Source organism: Nannobrachium achirus, assembly GCF_963921795.1.
Source record: "Nannobrachium achirus genome assembly, chromosome: 12".
NCBI classification, from domain to species: domain Eukaryota; kingdom Metazoa; phylum Chordata; class Actinopteri; order Myctophiformes; family Myctophidae; genus Nannobrachium; species Nannobrachium achirus.
This window is the reverse complement of record NC_137832.1, coordinates 45770024-45792509: the sequence shown is the minus strand read 5'-3', so window position 1 is coordinate 45792509 and position 22486 is coordinate 45770024. Positions and strand designations below refer to the sequence as shown.

Sequence of the window (22486 nt, the reverse complement as noted above, 5' to 3'; positions counted from 1 at the left end):
TGAGGAAAATGGATAAATTATGCATTCCACATGAATCCCTCAGAATTGGGGCAATTAGTCCCTTAACTGCACTAATGTCAATCTGTCTTGTTCCCGTCCACAACGTCCTTGTATCAGATAATCTGCGTGTAGAATATTAATATTTTAAAAGCATATTAATAGCTTATGAGAGTGAGAGGGTACAGGCAGTTTGCATAATAATTAACCCAATTAAAGAAAATAAATAAGAATACAAAATGAAAACGTAAGAAGCAAGATAAAGTAAAGTATGACACAGTGGTAAACGGAAGTGGTGGAGAAGGTACTCAACCCCATTAATGAACGGGTACACATTATTGTGTATCATTATTTTATGCTTTAACTATTGAAAAATAGCAGATATACAAGCTCACAGCGCGGCTGCGAGCTTGTAGATCTGCTATTTTTGAAAAATCGTGAAAATTAGAATTTTGACCCGTTTCTATAAGTGTCTTTTGAATCCTTCTAAGGTTTTTTGAAAAACCTTTGATTCTCTGTCAGCAATCTGGCTTAGCCATCGTCACAGAAAAGATCCTTTTCACTTCACTGGAGCTCAGTTAGTCTGTTCTCGAGAGACTACTATGTCAGTGGTTCTCAAACCTTCGAGGTCGGCTATTTTCGATATTTTCACCAAAAGGGCCCTTTTACAAACGTCAGCCCCTGCCTCTCTAACATCTCTGCACGTCCCTGGTTCCAGCTCACCTCTGACCAGGCCCCTGTCCTCCACTGCGAGGGACACGGTACTCTGTTACAAGGCCTCCGGCTCTCCGGCTTCTCCCCGTTGCAGTACTTGCTGTGGACAGAACGGTTGGTGCCGTCGTGGAGGAAATGCACACAGCGCACGCTCCGGATCTGAAAGCCAAGGCTTCCGCAGGTTTTTGGACAATGCTCCCAATCATCTGCAATCCATCTGGAAATGGGAAGGGGAAAAAAAGACCATTAAAATAAAATACAAAACAACATGTTGATTTTTGAACTAGGCTTTGTAGAATTCTCTCCAGAATTCCACTTTACAAAATCATTAAGTATCGTGAAGTAACAATTTGGAGTTATTTAATTTACGTCATGTCTGGCAGTATGTTGAGCTACAGTACAATCCTGCCAGGGAGGGAAAGCGCATCCTGGCAGGATTGTACTGACAGTGCAGTGTGATTGGCGACACTTAAAAGTTAGTATACTGTCAGCTATATTTTTGTCCATGCTTTACCGCTAATCCCTAAACTTCTTCGCCTTTTTTACTATTTTGAAATACAAATTTCAAATAGCTAATCTACATCGTCACGTTTTGAGCTTGTAGATCAGCTATTTGAACTATTTCAAAATGTGTTTTTTGGACTGCGTCATCATCTGTTCACTCCATCCACTAAAATAGCCTAAGCGTAAAATAGGGCTTACTGTACGTGACCAACAATTTAATTCCAAAAACATGATATGCGTGATATGATTCTGAAATGGTCATTCTGTGTAATTAATACTTTTACTTTTCTCCTATAGATTTTTTTGACTTCAGTAAGATTGTAAATGCAGGACATTTACTTCTAACAGAATATCTTTAAACTGTGGTATTCCCAAAGTACTTATTCTACCACTGGCAGTGAAGGCCTATGGCTCACATCCCATTTAGACACACGTGTACAGAGAAGAGGAGATAGCGCAGATAGAGCAGCTGATTGAGCAAGTCTTTACATTCAAAAGAAAACTGATAGGTATTGCAACAGCCTGCTGCCGCTGGAGATTGGGAGCAAGAATAATATCCTGTGTCTCACATCCTGAGCGCAATTATAAGTAGGCGTGGGACGATATGAACATTTCATGTCAGGATTATTGTGACCAAAGAAATTGCGATTTACGATATGATCGCGATAATCAAAATATCCCCAACATCCATTATCATGGGATTAGCCTTTTGAGCTCTGTTACGATAAGAGTGAAACGTATTTTGTGTTGGGCATCATACTTTTGGACACTATATTGTCATGCAATTGAGCCATGTAATAAATGTCATGCATACACTATACGCTGATGATTGTGTATACATTACACTGATGAATGTTTGGATGACATTTGCCATGTTTTTTATTTAGATCGGCTATGTTTTATTATCAACATAAACATAAGCGTATGTAAATTAGATTGAACAATTCAAAGGAATTGTCCTGTCTCATTTAATTTGTATGTACAACTGCAATACAACTACCATACTGTACCATCTCATTTATGAATTTGGCAGGCAATTTTGATTAGATAACTGTACTTGCACAGACTACACATCAGTGTAGTAGAGTATATTGGCTGTTAAAGAAAGCCACAAAGCCAAAACCTTTGGTAGAGTGGACAGAAAATATCAGCCAAATTGCTGTGAGAACATTGGCTATTACCTCCCGATCGTTATTGATCTGAGAATGAAGATGGGGCCCAGGCTTATTATTGCCTGAGACTTTATTGAATAAAGTCAGACACTCATGGCTTGTGCTGACATCTGACAGCATTAAGGAGCAGAAGCAGCCACCATTTCTAACGGTCAGGGTTCCCACACATTTTTACCAATTAATTTCCAAAACTTTTCCAAAACTTTTTCAGAATATTTAACCCAATTTCCAGGACTATATAACAATAATTCAGCTCAATAACAGGTCGCTTACTCCTATGCGCAATGCCCAAAGACAGGTAGTGTATGCCAGTGGTTCTCAACCTTTTCAGGCCGTGACCCCCGAAATAATCATGTTTTAACTGGGGACCCGACACCCTGACGAGCACTAAGAGTAGAGGAATTTTGTATAACACGGTTCTATTGTGAAAATAGCAGATCTACATGCTCACAACGCCTCTACATGCTCGTGAGCATGTAGATCGGCTATTTTCACAATTTATACCTCTAATATTTGACAATTTGGCCAATGTTTAATTTGTCATTTCAGAGGTATTAACACAATCAATAACCAAAGACAATGCATAGATATTTTTTCCAGGACCTTCCAGGACCCTTGATAAATTCCAAAACTTTTCCAGTACTGGAAAAATATTTTTCTAATTTCAAAATATTTCCAGGAATTTCATGACCGTGGGAACCCTGAACGGTAGATGGGCTACACTGGGCAGCATGGAGCAGTATGAACTGGCAACTTTGTGCAAATGAGCATCGACCAAGTCAGGCTACGGCTAATCACATGGCATGTGTGTCTGCCTATTAGAACCATCAGAGTTCACCATACCATCCTCTCTCGGTGCGTGAACTTGTGAAGCGCTAGGATGAAGGTGCTAAACGTTAACCTCCTCGCTCTCCTGTCCTTTTCTTGCACTAGTATAATATGCTTGAACTGTTACTGTGAACTGTGGCGCAGCTACTGAAGAATGCTGTTGGTTTAAATAATATATGAAGATCATATGCATATCATACAGTACATACGCTGATGTCTTTTTTGCACTCTCTCTTACTATTGTTTTTTTTTTTTTTTTTTTCTTTTTTTTTTTATCCCACGATTTTTGTAACCCATTTTTTCACCCGGTGCCAATTGCCTAAGCTGTGATCCTGGGCTCTACTCTCCCTCTGCCAACCTGGGGAGGGCCCCGAACTGAGCTCATGCTTCCTTCAATGCATGAGGAGTGAGCAGGCCGCTTCTTATCACCTGACAGGGGGAGCTTCCCCGGTTGGACGTAGCGCGTGGAAGGAACACGTTATTCCAACCAGTTCCATTCCCCTCCATCAGGCGCCCCGGCTGGCCAGGGGGAGGCTTTATAGAGACCAGGATTACTGCATGTTTTTGTGAGGGTATCTACCCTAGGAGACACGGGGAGAACATGCAAACTCCACTATTGTTTTTAATCTTTTTGTATTTGTTTTTATTATTACCCTTATTATTATTACCCTTATTATTACCCTTATTATTACCTATGCTGTTGCGTTGTCTGAAGGAAGCCGAACACCAAAGAAAGTTTTACTCTTATGTATCAATAAAGCACAACCATTTATCAGAGATGGACACGTCTGTTTGTCAAATGTTTCATCATCTCATCATCTAACAGAACATACATAATGTATACATAGGAGCCAACATGTAACACACTTTGACACACTTGGACTAGTAAAATGACGGATTTCCCAATACTGAACGTTATTAACATTGTAAATGTAAAATTAATCAATATCGAGGGACTGCAATGGCCTATTTCGTCCTCTAGACGCTACAGTTTAATATAATTACTTCCCCGGAGCTGGTTTTTGATCTTTCATTCCTCAAATCCCCACAAATGAATTATTTGTGATGATGCACATATGCACACATACTATGTTTGACTTCTGTCTGTTAAATTGCTGTAAGGTTTGCCTATTTTATTTAGCAATCTACATGTACCACTTATATCATCCCTGAAATAAATCTTATCTGTACAGTACCACCATTATAATCCAGTACTAAATCTGCCTACACTGCAGGCACTGTAAATAATTCTCAGAAAAATGCCTCAATGCTGAAAACAGAAATAAACCATATAACACATGAAGACAGCTGATACACCCACTGCACATAAAGCAAATCTTTGTTTACAGTGGCAATACTCTGCACCACAGAAATGGTTTCAATCACCTGACAAAACATGACTTACTTAATTACATTACTACATATCACTCCACCATTTGGACTGCAAAAGCAATTTGGCAGCCATGAAGCATTCAATTATGCTTCAATAATTCATCCCAATTATGCTAATCAAAACCAATTAACTTTTCATTTCAGTTGAAGCTCACGTCTATTTCTTGTTCATGTGTATGAAGTGGCTGTTTATGAGCATCAACATCCAGTAATGGATCACGCTATACAAGGTGTGAACGTTGAATAGCAAAAAGCAACAGGATAGCAGAGCAGCGAAGTGATGTTTTCATTATGGTCTACTCCAGTGGTTTTCAACCAGTCGTCCGGGGAGGGGGTCCCCAGCTAAACGATGGAGAGTTGGTAACCAAATGGACCCTTATCTTTAACTCTTGAAGGCGTAAAATGAAACCAAATGGACCCGTACGGGTCCATTTGGTTTCATTTTGCGCTCTCAAGAGTTAAATTATTGTTAAACATCTTCTGCATTACTTAATTTCCAAGAATTCTACACACTTAGAGAATGTAGAATTTTTTTTATTTTGGTCAACGTTTCCCTGTTGTCTCTCCTATGGTACCAACATCAATACAGCATAAAATTAAGGGGATGTCTTGGGTTTGAGAGGCTAAATCTCATCAAATGGTGGTCCGTGGCCAAAATGCTGAATAAATAATGGACCTTGATATGAAAAGGGTTGAAAACAACTCATCTACTCTCCAATGGAATCTCTTCATTTAAGTGGGACACAAGTCACATTTACAGGCCTCTGAGGAAGAACATTGACCTTCTTTACCATTCAGGAGGATAACCCTAAAGCTCAAGTGCAAATATTGATTCCAGTTGGCTTAATCAGCTCTGCGTGAGCCAAGCCAGCTGCAGCTTGGGAGAGAGATTAACCATACATTGGACGTTAGATGAAATGTGTCACACTAGCTTGTTAATGAGTACCACATCATACTTTGAATTGTATTTATGGATTAATTGTAATAACTATGATGTCTTTTATGTGCATCATCGCAAATAATTCATTTGAGGGGGTTGAGGAATGAAAGATCACAAAACCAGCTCTGGGGAAGTTATTATTTTACACCGTAGCGTCTATTTGATCCATTTACTGTATATCTTTGATGCAATAATGATCATATGTTTATGCTACTTAAAGAGGCAAATCATGCTCAGTATAAACTAAAATGCAAAACATTGTTGCAATTATTGCAACCCAAAAAATATGTATATTGTTGAGAACACTATACTCATTATTGGTCAGTACAAAAATACAGAACTTGTACTAAGCCTGATATTATAAGGGGGCCTGGGAGCCTAGGTGTCAGGGTACCCAAGATTTCTAGTGCCCCTGTGTGAAATTGAGATGAAAACCACTGATTCCTCTTAGAGAATAAACTGCCCGTGCTCAGTTTAATGCCAACTGCATAAAAATATGAAAGACATGAACTGCAAACTTTTGTGGGAATTTAATTGATACAGGAGAGTCCAGTAAATCCCATCACTGCCAATAAGCTCAGGCCTTTAACATATATATCTAGATTCTAGAACATAAAGTATAACTCTACAGATACACCTTTGGTATGGGAATTGTGAGTCTTTAAATGTGCTTGTCTTGGCTGTTGAAGAGTCTGTGCTACTGCATTATGCATTATCCTTCTTTCCTAATACATTAACTTAATCTAGGCATCGAGAAGACACTCTTATCTAGAGCATGCAGTGCGAGAGAATATGGAAATTAACCGAGTCAACAAACAACAAGGTAAAGAAATTAAAAGAATGATCATATGGTAAGTGAGTGCAGAGGGAACAGGTTGGTTGCATATTTGAACAATACCAACCATAATGAAAAAGGAAACCTTGATATATGTTTATATGAAGGTTTTGTTCTCAGGATCCCCCCATTGGAAGGAGGATCAACTTTACATCACCCCTTTTAATGCTAGACTTGTTCAGATAAAACTACAGTATGTTACTTTACTTTGTTAAGCAAGTGAGTAGTCTTTGGCGGTGAAATTGCACTCTGTTCAGTGTGTCCATGGCAATGATTAAAAAGAAACATCATGGGGTCTACATCAGTGGACCCTGATGAAGGCCTTGCATTGTCGAAACACAGACTTTGACTTTGACTTATAACTGAACGCTCTCCAAAGAGTACCTGTCTTTAGTGTAGTGCCCAGCCCAGGCCAGGAGTTCTGGGGCTATGATTGGTACTGCTGTTTTTCTATTAATAAATGAATAAACACTTCAACCTGACTGGATATTAATATTTTCCATAATAATACAATCACTGTCCTACGCAGAGCTACTTAATCTTGTATTTGATTACTGTACATGTATGTTTTACCAATACGCATGGTCATCATCGGATATGGATGAATAGATGAAAAACATGTATAGATGTTTTCTGTTTACCAAAGAGCTGGAGAGACAATTAAGGAGACTCCTGTTACACTCTATGCTTACTATCATAATATACTGTATACTGTAGTTATTTAACAATTTAAATATGTTTAGTTGACCAGAGCCCCAGTGCAATACAGAATATTTTGGATACGTCCACAGTTATCATCTAAGAAAAGCCGCATACCACATATCTAATACGCATTGCAAGTTTTTAATCCCAATCCCCGCAAGCCCATCTCTCTCCCCCCGATTCCTGTCTATCTCCACTGTAATAAAGTATAAAAAATATATCAAAAAAAGAAAAAGAAAAGCCTCAAAACATGATTTGTCCCAAGAGTAAATTTTGAGGGAGGAAGCCGGAGGTACAGAGTCATCAATAACACATCTACAGCACCTCGAACAGACAAATAGCAGATGATGAAAAATGGTCTTGTGGAGAAAATAACAAACGCAGTAATTGCGTATGGCTCCGGTCCCGTGTTTCTTGGTGTGTTCTCAGTATGTTCGGCGACGACTCAAATGGAAGATGGTGTTACAGTATGTGTAATCTAGTCAGCCAATCAGTGGGAGAAACCTAGATGGAGATTGTGCGAATTCACCTACTACTGTACGTCTTCACACACCACGACTAAGCCAAATTAACAAAATGTACCCAGGAGAGGATAAACTGTCAATTTGCCCGCTTGCTGCATTTCTCATGCCAGTGTGCTTGCACCAAAATAGGGACCAATGTGTACATGTTTGTGAGGCTCTTCCTAGGTGGAGAAAGCTGCAGTTGGAAAAGGGATTGTGTACCAGTACCTATGCAGAGTTGCCATTGTTTTTATTTGTGAATCAATTTCACACTCTTAGAGCAGTAGGCCTAATAAGATAGACATTTATTAATCCTGCAGGGGAAATTCAGTTTCAACTTCACCCAGCTGATTGCTGCTGAGGTGGTCCCAATGAGTGCTAAAGTGTCTTGCTCAGGGACACGAGACATACGTATACTGGTCGGGCTGGCCAGCCTCCATATCCACTGAGCTCTTCATTTATCTTCTTATAATACAAGATCAGCCTTAACCAACATTTACAAGCCCAAGATCGCTTTTCATTACAAAACAATTAAAGCCTGGATATAACTAAAAAAAGAAAAAAAAAGAAACCTGTTATCACGAATAAGACTGTTATTTGTCATATGTAGTTTTGCACATTTATGACAGGCTCAATGTATACTGTACATACACACAAAGAAAGATCACCCCTTCTACTCAAGGCTGTCATTCCACCTATAGAGACTTCTGTGACATGATCTTTCAAGTCTGAAGCAGCCATTAAGATGTGACTCAGTTCTATAGGCTGACATTTTATTTAAGTACTGTACTGTAAGTGGAGCCAAGGAAACAAACCCTTAACCCTTCAAACTACTCATAGTATAAACGGTTAATAAAGCTAAGGTAGGCAGCAATCTGCCTAATTTCAAGCAATGGTTGCCTTTTATGACATGTCCAGAAATAGGGACGCTAGGATTCATGCGACAAGGACTGTGGTTTAAAAAGTGAATGCTTTGGCCAGCAGTGTTGTAATGTCTGCATCTGTTTGGCTGCTCTCTTTTCCTCCACAGCAGTAGAGCTGTCTCAGCTAAATACATTTTCTGAGTGCCAGCGTCAGTTCAGCTGATAATGGAATGTTGGTTATATTGTAATCTTTAAATTACATCGGAATAACTCATCTACTCCCGGGTCAACAATCACCCAGTGGCGTCAGTTCAGAAAAAGGTAAGGTATGGCAACATGACTAGACACCAGTCATGTTGCCATACCTTAGCAACAGGCATGATGAAAAGTACATTTTTATTATTTCCCCCTGTAGCCAAGGTATGGCAGCTGCATACCCCTGCATACCCCTGCCATACCCAATTGACGCCCCTGCAATCACCCGCTATTTTAAAACCAAACTACTTGGCCAAGACGTACTAAATATCTACTAAATATAGCTTACAAATTCAAACACTCATGCCAATTTTGCAAGATGTAGTTTACAAACCTCTGTATACAGTTGTATTCGTTATTACCGTCATCTTTTGCCTCTGTATAAAATAGCCTCAAGTCGACCGACTCGACCCGGAAAGGAAACAGTTAGCCAAATAGCTAATAGTTAGCTCACAACTTTCTACTACTTCTCTTTCATCTCAATCGCGGTAACGTCCGTATTTCACTATTGGCCGCCCACTCGCGTTAATAGTCCCCTCAAATAGTTGTCATCTACAACACAAATCAAACAGTATAGGCCTACACCACGTCATCGCCACACCAATACTTTATTAACGTCTGTTTACATTATATGCAGTGAACGCAACCATTGTCACCAGATTCTATAGGTCAACATTTGCGGTGTAACAGCCCAGTACGTTCTCTCACACACACACACACACACACACACACACACACAGCTTGACATCAACAGAGAGAGACAGGGAGAGAGAGAGAGACGGTCGGGATATTTTTTACTTTTTAGCATGGTGCAGTCCTATTCCGCGACAAACTTCACTGCCTCCCGGCTCCCGGTACCAAATGGACCCGGGCCGTACCATACGTGCTGTGTGTGCACGCACGCGTTTTTCCCCTTGACCATGATAATTGAAGGCGTCAAAAAAGGAAAGTCAGCGATATAAAGTATTTTTCTCTCTTATATAATAATGAATAATGAAAGACAGAAATACCGTAATGTGTCAGAATAGAAAAAAAGTGGTGCGTGTGTGGTGTAAAAAGAAAAAAATGAAAGACAGAAATACCGTAATGTGTCTGAATAGAAAAGAGGGAAAAAAATGCATGTGTGGTGTAAAAGGTACTCAAATGTTTTAAGTAAAAGTATCACTACTCCTTCACAATGATCAATGGACACTAATGGTCGCCACTCGCCAGCAATACTTTTGCGCCCCATCATTTAACTATGAAAGAAATAATGTCAATCGCCAGATCATGGTCGTTGTGCTGACAGACACACAGACAGAAAGTTCACAAATGTTTTGCTTAAGTAAAAGTATCAGTACGGCAATGTAGAAATACTCAGTTACAAGTAAAAGTCTGCAATTCAACATTTACTCAAAAGTACAAAAGTATTGCTACTGCTCCCACAACAAAGTCACTATGAGAGTGGATTGCTTTGGCAATGTAAACGTATGTTTTCTCATGCCTTTGAATTGGATTTCCCAATTCTGCCAATGCATTTCAATGAGCATTTCTACAAAAAAAAAAAAAAAAAAAGAAGAAGAATGCTCCATTGTCATTGAAACACATTGGCAGTGGGGAATCCACTCTCAGAGGTACTTTGGCAGAATGTCCCTTTTCAAATATAAAAGTATTTTGAAAATAGCAGATATATAAACTCACAATGCATCTAAAGTTATCACAGCATAAATGTAGTGGAGTAATAACCATACTTTGTACAAGTAAAAGTCTGGAATTCAAAATTAACTTGAAAAAAAGTACTCAGAAGGCATAATGTCCATTTTAAAATATCAAAAAATATTTTGCAAATAGCAGATCTACAAGCTCACGATACTGCATTGTAGAAATACTCTGTTACAAGTAAAAGTCCTTTCATATCACCAGTGGTTTGAGGGATACCAGTAGTGCCCCTGCTATCTTATTTCTCAATATAGGTAGTAGTATAGTGTTGCAAACACTGAAAAAAACAGATGTGTTTAGATCTATTTCTTTTTGCTTTTAAATCTCATTTCATGTGTACATTTCCTTGATAAATACAGGGAAATAGGCCTACATATATTTTTAAAACCTTTTGTCCCTTGATATTTCACTTTCAAAACATTTTTGGATCAATTCATCATCTACTCAGCTTCTACCTTTTGAGAGACAGTTTTTAAGTTGCTTGATTCAGATTTAGATATTTGATATTTTATTAGACACACCCCTTTCTATACAAACCCATTGTAACTTCAAACCACTTTAACCATGATAAATTCATCGCAAACTCATACTGCCCTCCTTTTTCAATTAGCCTTTTCAATATTATTATTATTTTATCTTATGCATAGATTAAAAGCTGCCGTTTCATTTGCTGTGATGTTGAAAGGTAACACATGTGAAATCAAATCAGTGGTGGAAAAAGTACACACATTTTATGCTTAAGTCAAAGTATCAATGAGCAGAGTGACATCAGCACAACAGAACAGTTAACTTAAATGGGACTAATAGTAGGTTGTCAGTAGTCCGTGTCCAGACTGTCAGACTGTCCACTCTTGCTGTGTGTTAGTGCTTCCGTTTTTCCGCCTCCGGACAGCAGGATAGGGGAGAGCCTATTCATTCACTTCACCAATAGACTATCCAATCCACAGACACTGCAAACAGGGCAACGTGCTGTAGATTCATCTCTATTCTGGGGTACACACCATGCTGCCGCAACATGGCGGTGAGGGCCGCGCAGCGGCCCGAACTCTAGGATTTTGCGGCCCGAAGGGCCGCAAATTTCTAGTATTATTACAATTACAATTCACCGGTCTACTCAGCCCCTTATCGTCTAGCCTCACGTAGCCAGACTATATCACTGTGTCTGGGCCCTGATTGGTCACCCTCTACGGGGTGAGCAAATGGATTCACAATTGAGCGGGGCCAGATCCAAATCCGCCAAGGCAAACCTTTTTGCGCCGGCGGATTCGTCTGATTTCAGGCTAATTACCATCTGTTTTTTTTCTCCCCCATCATGGTCATCGTACCTACACACAATTATGCCTTTATTCCTGTAAGAGGGCACCAAATGGACCAGCCAGCTTTTGGCAAAGAGAAAACCCATTTCCCATCTGGATCTCTCCAGGCAGGGTGATTCCACCTCTCTGATATCCCTGATATTAAATCCCAATAATAACCCAACAACATCCTCTCTCCTCAGCACTTCCTGGGCAAAGAGAGCATTTTTGAGCGGTGGTCACACCGTCTCCATAGCGTGGCCTTGAAATGTACACGCATGCATGCACGCACACACACACCTGCACGCGCACACGCACATGTGCACGCACGTGCAAACACAGCCACACACACACACACACACACACACACACACACACACACACACACACACACACACACACACACACACACACACACACACACACACACAGTTAATAGACACCACCGCTCAGTTCACACTGATGTGATTTTTCTTTTCTATTTTTATATCCTGATTTTAAAACCAGTAGTACAATTTAATGCCAGATCTAAATGCCAGATCTCAGGCGGGATTGTCCACATTCATGTTTCTAAGATAAGATAAACCTTTATAGATGGCGTTTGGGAGATTCGGGTGTTGTGAAACTGTAAGCATTTCTGTTACCGTTCCTTAGCGAAATATTTTGAGATGGGGGTAGTCAAATACATATATTTCTAGGAGTTCTTGACATTAACCACTGATCATTAGGGATGGGACGATATATGATATTATCGTTTATCATGATAAAAACACTCACGATAATCGTATTGTGGAGATTTAATTGATCATGATTTCATCCTCCATCATGCACTGGGATCAATTCACCTTTGATTTGCTGAGCTGCATATCCGGTACCACTTAAACCCTCTATAATTGGTAAAAGGTATAATAATATACATACTTGATCGAGTCTTTTTTCACTCTCTATCAAATGTCTTTGCCAAAAAATAGCCGATCTACAAGCTCACAGCGCGTCACGGTGCGACGTGTTGTGAGCTTGTAGATCTGCTATTTTTTGGCAAATGTTCCACCCCAGGATAATGGATTTTGATAATTGCGATAATATTGTAAATTGCTTTTTCTTTTGTCACAATAATCGTGATATGAAATTTTCATATCGTCCCATCCCTACTGATCATAGAAACATACGTTCTTCTCAGAAAACCGTTAGGATTTAGAAGACATTTTTAGGTATTTTTCAGGCCTAAATTAGCCTAGTTCCAGACCCTGAATCGCTAGCCACACCCCTTTAATTTTTTTGTTTTGGCGATTCAGGTCCAGCATCGCTCTCATTGAAGAGGCCTGCCTCGGTTGAAAATCCGATCGGCGAATCAGCGTCGTGAATCAGCGTCTTGTGATCAGCGTGGGTGGGGGTTTCCCAGAACTCATGTGTGTTTCCAAGTACACCAGCGCCGTACCGTACCGCGCATCGCCTCGCGGTAAAATGCGGTAAATTGCGGTAAAATGTGATCGTATCGATCTCGCTATGAAACACCAGTAGCAGGCATGTTATGTTGTGTTTGATTACTAGTTCGTAGTGCTCCTATTCTGACTGTTTCTTTGGTTAGCAAGTAGCACTAGCAAGCAACAGGCTAGCCACTAGCCAGCCAGTCATGTGTTGGTCGGTGAACCAATCGCTGAAGACTGCCTCTTTTTGGCAACGCCCATCCCTGCAATCGCCCTGGGGGGAAGCGAGTTCAGACTGAATAATGAAGTGAAACGAAATGTCAATTCAGGCTGAGTGTCAGGCTAGGCCTAAATGGGTCAAAGGAAGGAATAGGCGCTCACTCTGGCTGTGTGCAGTCCTGCAGGTTACACATTCTTCGGATGGGCTTGGGCTTCTTGCTGTCATCACAGTACCCTCGTTGGACCATCTTGGTGTCGCCCTTCTTCCTGCAGCCATACTTGGTGTACTGAAACCCTATAGAGAACACATTGAAGCACGTCGTCCATTTAGTTTTAGCCATATTTTTTGTCGTCTGAAATGTTTTCGCTTTAGTCTCGTTTTAGCTGCCTAAACATCAAAATCTTTTACTCGACTAAATCTACAGTTCATTTTGTTGACTAAAATGTATTTTAGTGAGCCATGATGGCGTCATAGTGCCTGATTTATACTTAGCTGTGTGTCGGAAATAGCAGATCTTCGGCTATTCACGGAACGCGACACCCGAGCACAACCAGGTATAGAATGACTTCGTTCTACTGGATTTCTTCTCCATCAGTCCCTCCCTAACTTTTTTTCGTCTAGTTTTTATTTGTTGACAAAACTTTAGTCATAGCTTTAGTCATCATAGCTTAATTTCTATTTAGTTAGACAGTAATATGCCATCATGCATACATTCTGGCACAATTATAAAGACATACAGGAACCCACACACATTTCCGTACATTTAATGCATGCATGGCCCGTTTGTGCTGTGTTTAATAGCTGATTAAAAAAAAAGCTTTTTGCATTCATATAAGAAAAACACACTACCTCCAGCACATGGTTTGGAGCAGGAGGACCAACTCTTCAGAGCCCACTCATATGTGTCCTCCTGAATCACATTGTTGTTGTTGATGGGCACTGAATCTTCATGGATGATGTATTTATACATAAGTGTTGACCTGGTTTCATTGTCCTTTGGTATAATCTATAAACCATAAAGCAGAACAGAACCCATTAGGATTTGCATGACAATGCAGAATGATGGAAATACGGTACTGTAAATGGATGCAGACGAACACACACATTAATTTCCACTTACACAAAGATGCTTGTCAGTCTCTTTGTGGTGGAACACTGTGTTGTGGTTTTCAATAATATTTACATAATAACTTGTTTAACTTGTTTATCTTGTATGAGTTATTTCTCCTGATTGTATACCATACCCAATGACCATGTCGCCTACTGACAGCATTATATAAAACTAGAAGATATTGTTCCTTCGAAACAATTGTGGGCTCGCTTCAAGCCAGAAAACAATGGCTATAAATGTACAAAATGTCAAGATCGCAGGCAGTGCTCTCTTTGACGTTACTGACGTCAAAGATTGGTCCATTTTGTTCCAAAAATGTGTTGTGCAAAAGTTGACCCGCTGGTGGCGCTATAACAGGCCAATGTAAGAAGGGTGGTATCTGCTCCTTGACCTATTGGGAATGTGCTTGCAAGATTTCACGCACATTGCAGGCTGTGTTCATGATTTGAGGTGTTTTTGGCTTTGGCCACTTTATTGCTGCTTGCAGCTATATTTTTATTTTTTATTTTTTTGTGTGTGTGCACTTCATAGGCATATTACATAAAGGTCCTTAGATTGTGTGTAGAATGTTTCATGCAAATTGCTAAAAAAAATCCTAACGGGTTTAAGCGTTTCACAAACTGCTCAAAATGATATAGCGCCCCCCTTTGGCCAATTGGAGTAAGATTGGTTTTAGTGATATTTGGACTGACACTCTACATCTTTGCCAAATGCCATGAACATGTTACTTTGCATGTATGATTTAGAGGCAGAAGAATAATTTGCATAAAACTGCAATATTCATTGAATTATTAAAAAAAGCATGTTTCAATTCTTTTTTATCCGATCTGACAGATCTTTAGATATTGGTCCAAAGTTCATGTAAAAAAATGTTTTGTGGATGTGACGCGAAAATTCCAGACTAAAAGCGGGTTTAAGCGTTTTACAAACTGCTAAAAATGGCGGAAAATCTAAGGGCGGAGCTTACTTAACAAGGACACAGATGTCTTCCGCTCGAGTGAAAGCACGCGTGTAAGCAAGTTGCATGTCTTAAAACGAAACGAGTCATGACTTATGCCCGTTTGAAGTTTGAATTTTCAAACGCTTTCGAAGGCTTCCTACAGCGCCACCATTTGGCTGATTGCTGTATAAAATAATAGCACACGTCGCCACTGTAGGCTAAACACATTGATGTTTTTATTTTCATTTTCTCACTAAGTATGTAGGAGTAGAAAGGAACCGAAGTTTTGAGGAGAACTTGCAATGACTGCCTGCCTAGTAAATAATGACAATATCTAAAGTGTGCTCGCCTTACAGGCGAGCCCACAACTAGCCTTTCTTTCTTCAGTACGTTTAAGCCCCCCGTATTCCCTGACACTGCTGGGGCTCCTTCAAACTGTGAGTGTATATTGATCATGTATATTGTATAGGCTACATGTAGGCATCAACATAGTTTTATCTCTGAAAAGCAGAAATCGTTAAAGACCCAGTGAAATGAAATATACGTTTTTCACACTTTTAGAGCTTATCCGTGGTAATATGGGCATTCCTAACACTAGATGCCAAAAAAATTGCCAAATGCCAAATTGTTGTGTATTTTTATATCAAAGGTCCCTAAATAGGCCATTCTTAATTACTTCCTGTGAACAGAAACATGCTGCGTGATGACATAGATAGACCTTTTGAATATAAATGAACCTTTGATTACATTCACCTGTTTGATTCCCATTGCTGGCATTCCTCCAACACAGCTGTTTTTAATTATAGAGCTACTCCGTTTTGAATCTCATTCAAGATGACGTCCAAACTATGTATTACTCATTGTAAACTTAATGAGCACAATAAAATATGTATCTGTAAACATTATAGGTTAGAATAATAAGCAACTTGGAAACAAATATTCTCTACAAGAGGCAGCCTGTCGTGTCTCTCTGCCTTGCTAATGAGGGCTACAAACAAAACATTAAGCATCACATGACTCAGATTTTACGTCCCATCACCTGAAGGGCTGGTCCCTTCTGATTGGTTCAGAAACACACAGACTTCCTTTTCAGACTGAAACTTCAACATAAAATACCCAAAATAGTCATTTCACTGGGTCTTTAAGAGAATTTGTCAGCCTATGAATGCAAAATGCATTGACTGAATACTTAATTGACAAGTTGCAAACAGTACAGCAAGTACAATTAAGCAAGCAATGCTAAAAGAATAACAAAAAAGCCTTGATGGCTTGTTTACATTGTGGTCCTATGTATTCATTCAATTCATCATAAAGACATACAAGACAAACAATACAATAACAAATCATCATCAGAGCAGGGCAGGGAGAGGTGTACTCTCTGGTTGCAATTGCTGGAAATTTTGGACAGGTGTTCTGTTATGATGTTCTTTTTAATTTGTTTTTGGGCTTTTATTGGATAGGACAATAGACTGACAGGAAATGGAGGGAGAGACGGGGAGTGACATACGGAAAAGGTCGTCCGGATCGGAAATCGAACCTGGCGATGCCATATGCGCCTGGACCAGTAGGCCAGCGGGCGCCCCCCTGTTATGATGGTTTTGAATGAGCAAAGGGAGTCGCACCGTTTGTTGGCTGGTGGTAAGGCAGAATGCATTCATCCCATATTTGGGGGATATGAGATCAGTTGCAAGTTGCTGTACTCTGTCCTCTACCCTGAGCCATCCCAGCCTAGTACAGTGAGCTGGGGAATAGTTATTTCATTATCAAAACAAAGTTATTACAAACATTTGTTGGAATGAATGACTTATAGACAGAACAGTATTGTTGTCAGTTATTCCCTCCTCATCTCCCACAATAAACTGTCCAGCTGCTACTTGTCTTTCCCATGATTGAACACAAACTGAGGCAGTATGATGTGAATAGTAATTATCATTCCTTTCAGTGTCTACATACTGCAGTCCAACCGACCATATGATTGGTCTTACACTCGATGCGTTTTATTTCTGCCAAATTGTCTGCAACGTAAACCATACTAATCCTCCTCCCTACATGCCATCTGTATTGTCCCTCACTGCTGATCCACGGCACCACCGTTACAAATAAATAGATACAACAGTCTAATCTCGTCTGTGTCATTAGTTACACATACTGTACACATATAACTAGAAATAATAGCCAGGTCAGGTATTGTAGGCCAGCAATGTTTGGAATTCTCCAAGCAGGATATAACATGTTTACCGATTTGTAATAGATTTGGACAAAATCTGTAGGAGTAATTAAAAAAAACATGTTTTGCAAAAATCTGCTTCCTATAATCGGGCAATGTTAAAAGGGTGGAATTTGTTTGTTTCATCGCAATAGGACCCTGCGTACATGATCTGAGGCATTTTGTTCAAAATGGCCACTTTTGATGTCAATATTAGCCAATCAGGATGGAATATGAAAAATAGATACTGTGTGCTGATTTGTGTGCGTTTGGACAACATCTGTAGGAGTAATATAAAAAAATGTGTTACGCACAAATCGACCTCCTGGTGGTGCTATATAACAAGCCGATCTGTTCTGATTGGACCAGTTACCCATGGAGACCCCTGCATGATAGTCAACAATGTTATGTCAAAACATGCCCATATACGGTCATTACCAAATATGGGCATTCCCAGATATGTCCTTATTATTGATGACATTGGGACAGGGATCTCCATATATGGGAATAAAACGTATGTTAATTAGTAAAGCTAAGCAGGGCCTTGCAAGTTAGGGCCTGGGTTTGATGCCTCGGGATCTCCATATATGGGCATAAGGGGGTCCCCTAAAGCCTCTTTCAGAGTCCAGGGTGAAGGGCTATTCACTTCACCGCGTTGTAGTTTCCTCGCTATCACCTAGGCTTTGTTGTGTATTTTTAGGTGATAGCTAGAAAATACACCATGGTGAAGTGAATAGCTCTTCACCCTGGACTCTGATAGAGGCTTAACAGGGCATGCCTGGGATGCATGGGAATGCCCATACTGTATATGAACCTTTTATAAATGTTATCCTTTATTATATAAATCCATATACACATATATATATATTAACAAGGTAGGGTGTAAATCAGAGTAAAGCAGACTCTTGGGCCAGTTAGGGCCTGGGATTGATGACATCAGAAATCTCCATATATGGGCATAAAAGGGATTTTGTTCCTGGGAATGACCATATATGGACATTTTATTTTATTTTATCCTTTATTAATAATAATATGTGTCCATATACATACAATATATTTTATGCCCATACATCCCTTTCTGAACCAGCCACACAGATATGGGCCATGCCTTTGCCATCTGGCCAGTGATATATATCGATGACATCAGGGATCTTCATATATGGGCATAAAAAGGATACCCATATATGGACTTTTACATAGGTGATGTCACCTGTGATATCACAGTGACAAGGGAACCAACCCATAGACTGTAAAAATGTGTACTGACTGACTGACAGACACAGTATGGATATCCAGGGTTTGATCTTTGATGAGGTGATGTCACGTGATGTCACGTGACATCACTTCCTGTACGGACGGACAAGCTGCGACATTTCTCATGGTATACTGCGACCTTCGGTCGCAATACGCTGCTAAACCAAACACAACGAATTAATTAATGGAGAGAAATAGCACACACTTTGTCAACTGTCTGTTGCCAGAAATGACAAAAGGTCAGAGGCACATTATGTGAAAGCATGTCAGAGATTGATGAAAATAAACAGCAGCAAGGTACAACTCCAGAGGCATTGAGATGGAAGAGTTGTTTGCGTCAACGAGGCGTCATAGGCGCTACCTTTGTGTGCTAAGTGGAGTGCTGTTATTGTGTTGTTGCCACACACCACATATCAGACCTCACTCTCAACATTTCCAGTGCCACACATTGTCTATCTGGGTTAAGCTGAATGGATCACTCAACAGTGTGCATGTACTGTACTACAAAACCTGTACACCCATCATCATTCACATCCTGGTGTCAAGCAAATGGTGTACTCAACAGAACTACATCAAGCTCACCATCTGGTCCATCTCCTGCTGCTGTTTCATGAGAAGTACAGTACTCCGATTATGTTTTAAGTACAGTACAAGTAGCAATTACACAGCAAAGAAATACTCTGTTCCAAGCAAAAAGCTTGTAATCGAAATGTTATTTGAGTACAAGTACCTGTACTGGCAGGAAGGAGTCCTTTTTTATGTATCAGATCTACAAGCTCATAACGTGTTGGGATGCGACACGTTGTGAGCTTGTAGATTGGCTATTTTTGAATAGTCTGAAATATGGTTTAGGTGATTATGTTACAGTGCTTGAGCAAATACTTAGTCACTTTCCACCACTGGCACTGCCCCCCTCCCTCTTCCCTCCAACTCCAACTGACTAGATCTCTGGGAAACCAAACATCTATACCGCTCACCCAAAGGGGAACCACCACCATTGACCAGGGGTTATATCATATTCGCTTTCAGGTCTTCATGCAGAGCTACTCTACATGCCAAACACACACACTCATGCACACGGAGACATGATCAAAAAAACAATAACAAAAGCAAATAAAAGATCAAAAGCAAAATGAAACAACTGTAAATGGTCCAGAGCACTTGCCAAATGCACATGGACACTTTAGTCAAAATTCCTTTTTTGGCATGGACATGCAAATGGGCAGACAATAACAATAAATAAAGAACTAGCCCTGAATGACCATTACAGGTCTATAACTGTGGTGTAAAAACCATTAAGGTTCCATTGTACACTCTCAAAGAGTTATGGGGGTTTCTCAAAAAGGAATTTTTCAAAAGGCCTTACCAAAACCACCACGGCATCGTGCAGAGGTCCGTCCGTGTGCACAGTCTCGACATCGTCTTCGATGATGTAGTCCCATTCCACTCCCAGGTCGATGAAGCTCTTGGATTTGGCCTCTTCTCCTTTCCCATTCAGAAGGTAATGCCCTGTCGCCTGATTCTTGATTGCTGTAATCAACCATTTGTTAGGAGCCACTGATAAAGTTTGACAGAGTTTAAATTCTAACAGTGACAGTGAATGTTAAAATGACCACAACAGGGTAACATTATGGTATTTTATTTTGTATTTTGTATTTTGTACGGTAACCTGTTGTGGAAATAGCCATACTAATCAGCTGTTAGTTACCGCACATAATCTGAATTAATCTTTTCCAAAACTGAATTGGTCATATCTGAGGGAGGTTCATAACAAGACTACATACATACATACTGATATACCACCTCCTTTACATTACAACTCTTGTTGATTAAAATGGCCAATTTGGCATGCAGTAAAGTGCTTCATGCTCAAAAGTAACGATATGATAATTCTGATCAATCATTATAGTTATCAGTTATTACAGCAATTGCACATATCATTGAGGTATAGACAGCAATGCATACAGTATACTGTATTCAACAGTTGGAAATGTTAACAGGAATTACTTAGCTCAGCAAATGGACAGACAAGTGAGCCAAGACTTCTAAGACAAGTCTTGCATTCAGTCATCCATACATGTCACTTCATGGAAGATGGCAGTGACATGTAAAATGGATGCTACATGCACACAGTAAACGTTGTAGTATTAATTTGACTCCTGAGAGTGTACAACATTGAGCTCAGGGTTAAATTAACACTTGGGATTTTACTGTGTACAGTACATATAATGTACACACGAATACAGCACAAGATCTTTCCAGAAGCTGAATTGTACAGTATTGCCAAAGCACAGGTGCAAATGTTTTATCTTTTCCCTGAATGTTGTTTTATTTCATCAAATCCCATATGGAGGCCTTGAGAAGTTAATGTGATGATATATTATGGTTTACTGCTGCAATGAAAGGAAGGAGATGAGTTGTGGGTATTTGTTTTGACCTTGCCATCTTTTCATTAAATCCTCCTTTCTAGCTAAAGTTCTCTGAGAGAAAAAAAATATCCAAGTTGTGAAAATAATGACAAAATAATATACAGGTATATACAGCATAGGAAAGGACAGGTTATCAGGTCACATCTCTCTCTGTTCTTCTCACTTTTTGTGTACATTTGCATGTACAGTAAAGCAGATGTGCAGCACTGTATAATATGTAATGATTTGAGGTTATTTTTTTTGTGTGCCAATGCAATGCCTTTCACTGGGCGTTTTGATTCTTGCGCTGCACAATAAATGCAAATTCTTAAATGTTCTGTTCTAATTTAACGTATTTTTCTGTTCTATTCTATTGACTCTTTAGCTATTTTTAATTGTATTAAACTGTCATTTTATAATGTGTTTCTTTGCACTGTTTTCTTAATGTTTTGTGTAAAGTACTGAAAAGATCATTTTTAATACACTGAGCATCTTCCTTCTGGCAAACGAGTTTTAATTAACTACTGTATGGGGTCAGTGCAAAGAAAATTGGTGACAATACAATGACTTATTTTCTGAGTCTCTCTTTGTGTCTTTATGCTGATCTGGAAGAATCTACATCTTATTAGACTTTCAGACAAAACACAGGGTAGACAAGACGTTCCTCCTTTACCCCATTTAGGCCTGACCTAAGTTTTCTGAAAAGATTATTCAAAAATTACAAAAACAAATACCGGTATGTTTGCTACATACTGTATACTGTACTACACTAAAATGTGTTCCTGGCCTGAATGGGTTACAAAGTAAAAAAACATCAACAATAGTAATCATAGGTGCCGTGTTATTGTTCATTGGTGGATATCATCTGGTAGCCCTGTGATTGCTCCGTGATGGATATCATCTAGTTGGGTTATTGCCAGGGACGTGCTGGCCATTGGGAAAAGCGGGACAACTCCCGAACGGCCAGTTCATTCCCGGACGGTCCAGGCCGGCCATTAGGAAAGAATGTAAAATAAAATGTCGGCCTTTGTTCCATTTTGGGGGCTGGGCGGCCAACAAAGTAAATCGGGCAGAAACCTCGTATCTCCAAGTTTCAAATTTGTAAATTTTTTCGTAAAGCAAAGCCCTGCTTCATCATACATTACAAGGCCGTTGCACAAAAGTAGTGAAAACAGCAGATCTACATGCACACAACGCCTCGCGGTGCGAGGCGGTGCGAGGC

The 22486-nt window shown here is 39.7% G+C and overlaps 1 protein-coding gene across 1 annotated transcript in view; it reads right to left on the bottom strand.

Moving 5' to 3' along the window:
* adamts3 (ADAM metallopeptidase with thrombospondin type 1 motif, 3) overlaps positions 1-22486 on the bottom strand; it is a gene marked incomplete at its 5' end in the record, with an annotated part of 177804 nt that overhangs the window by 4788 nt on the left and 150530 nt on the right. The window contains 4 exons of the mRNA XM_080739631.1: positions 721-928; positions 13507-13639; positions 14195-14351; positions 20223-20386. Of these exons, the coding sequence (XP_080595757.1) occupies positions 721-928; positions 13507-13639; positions 14195-14351; positions 20223-20386 (662 nt within the window). The remainder of the gene's footprint in view (positions 1-720; positions 929-13506; positions 13640-14194; positions 14352-20222; positions 20387-22486) is intronic.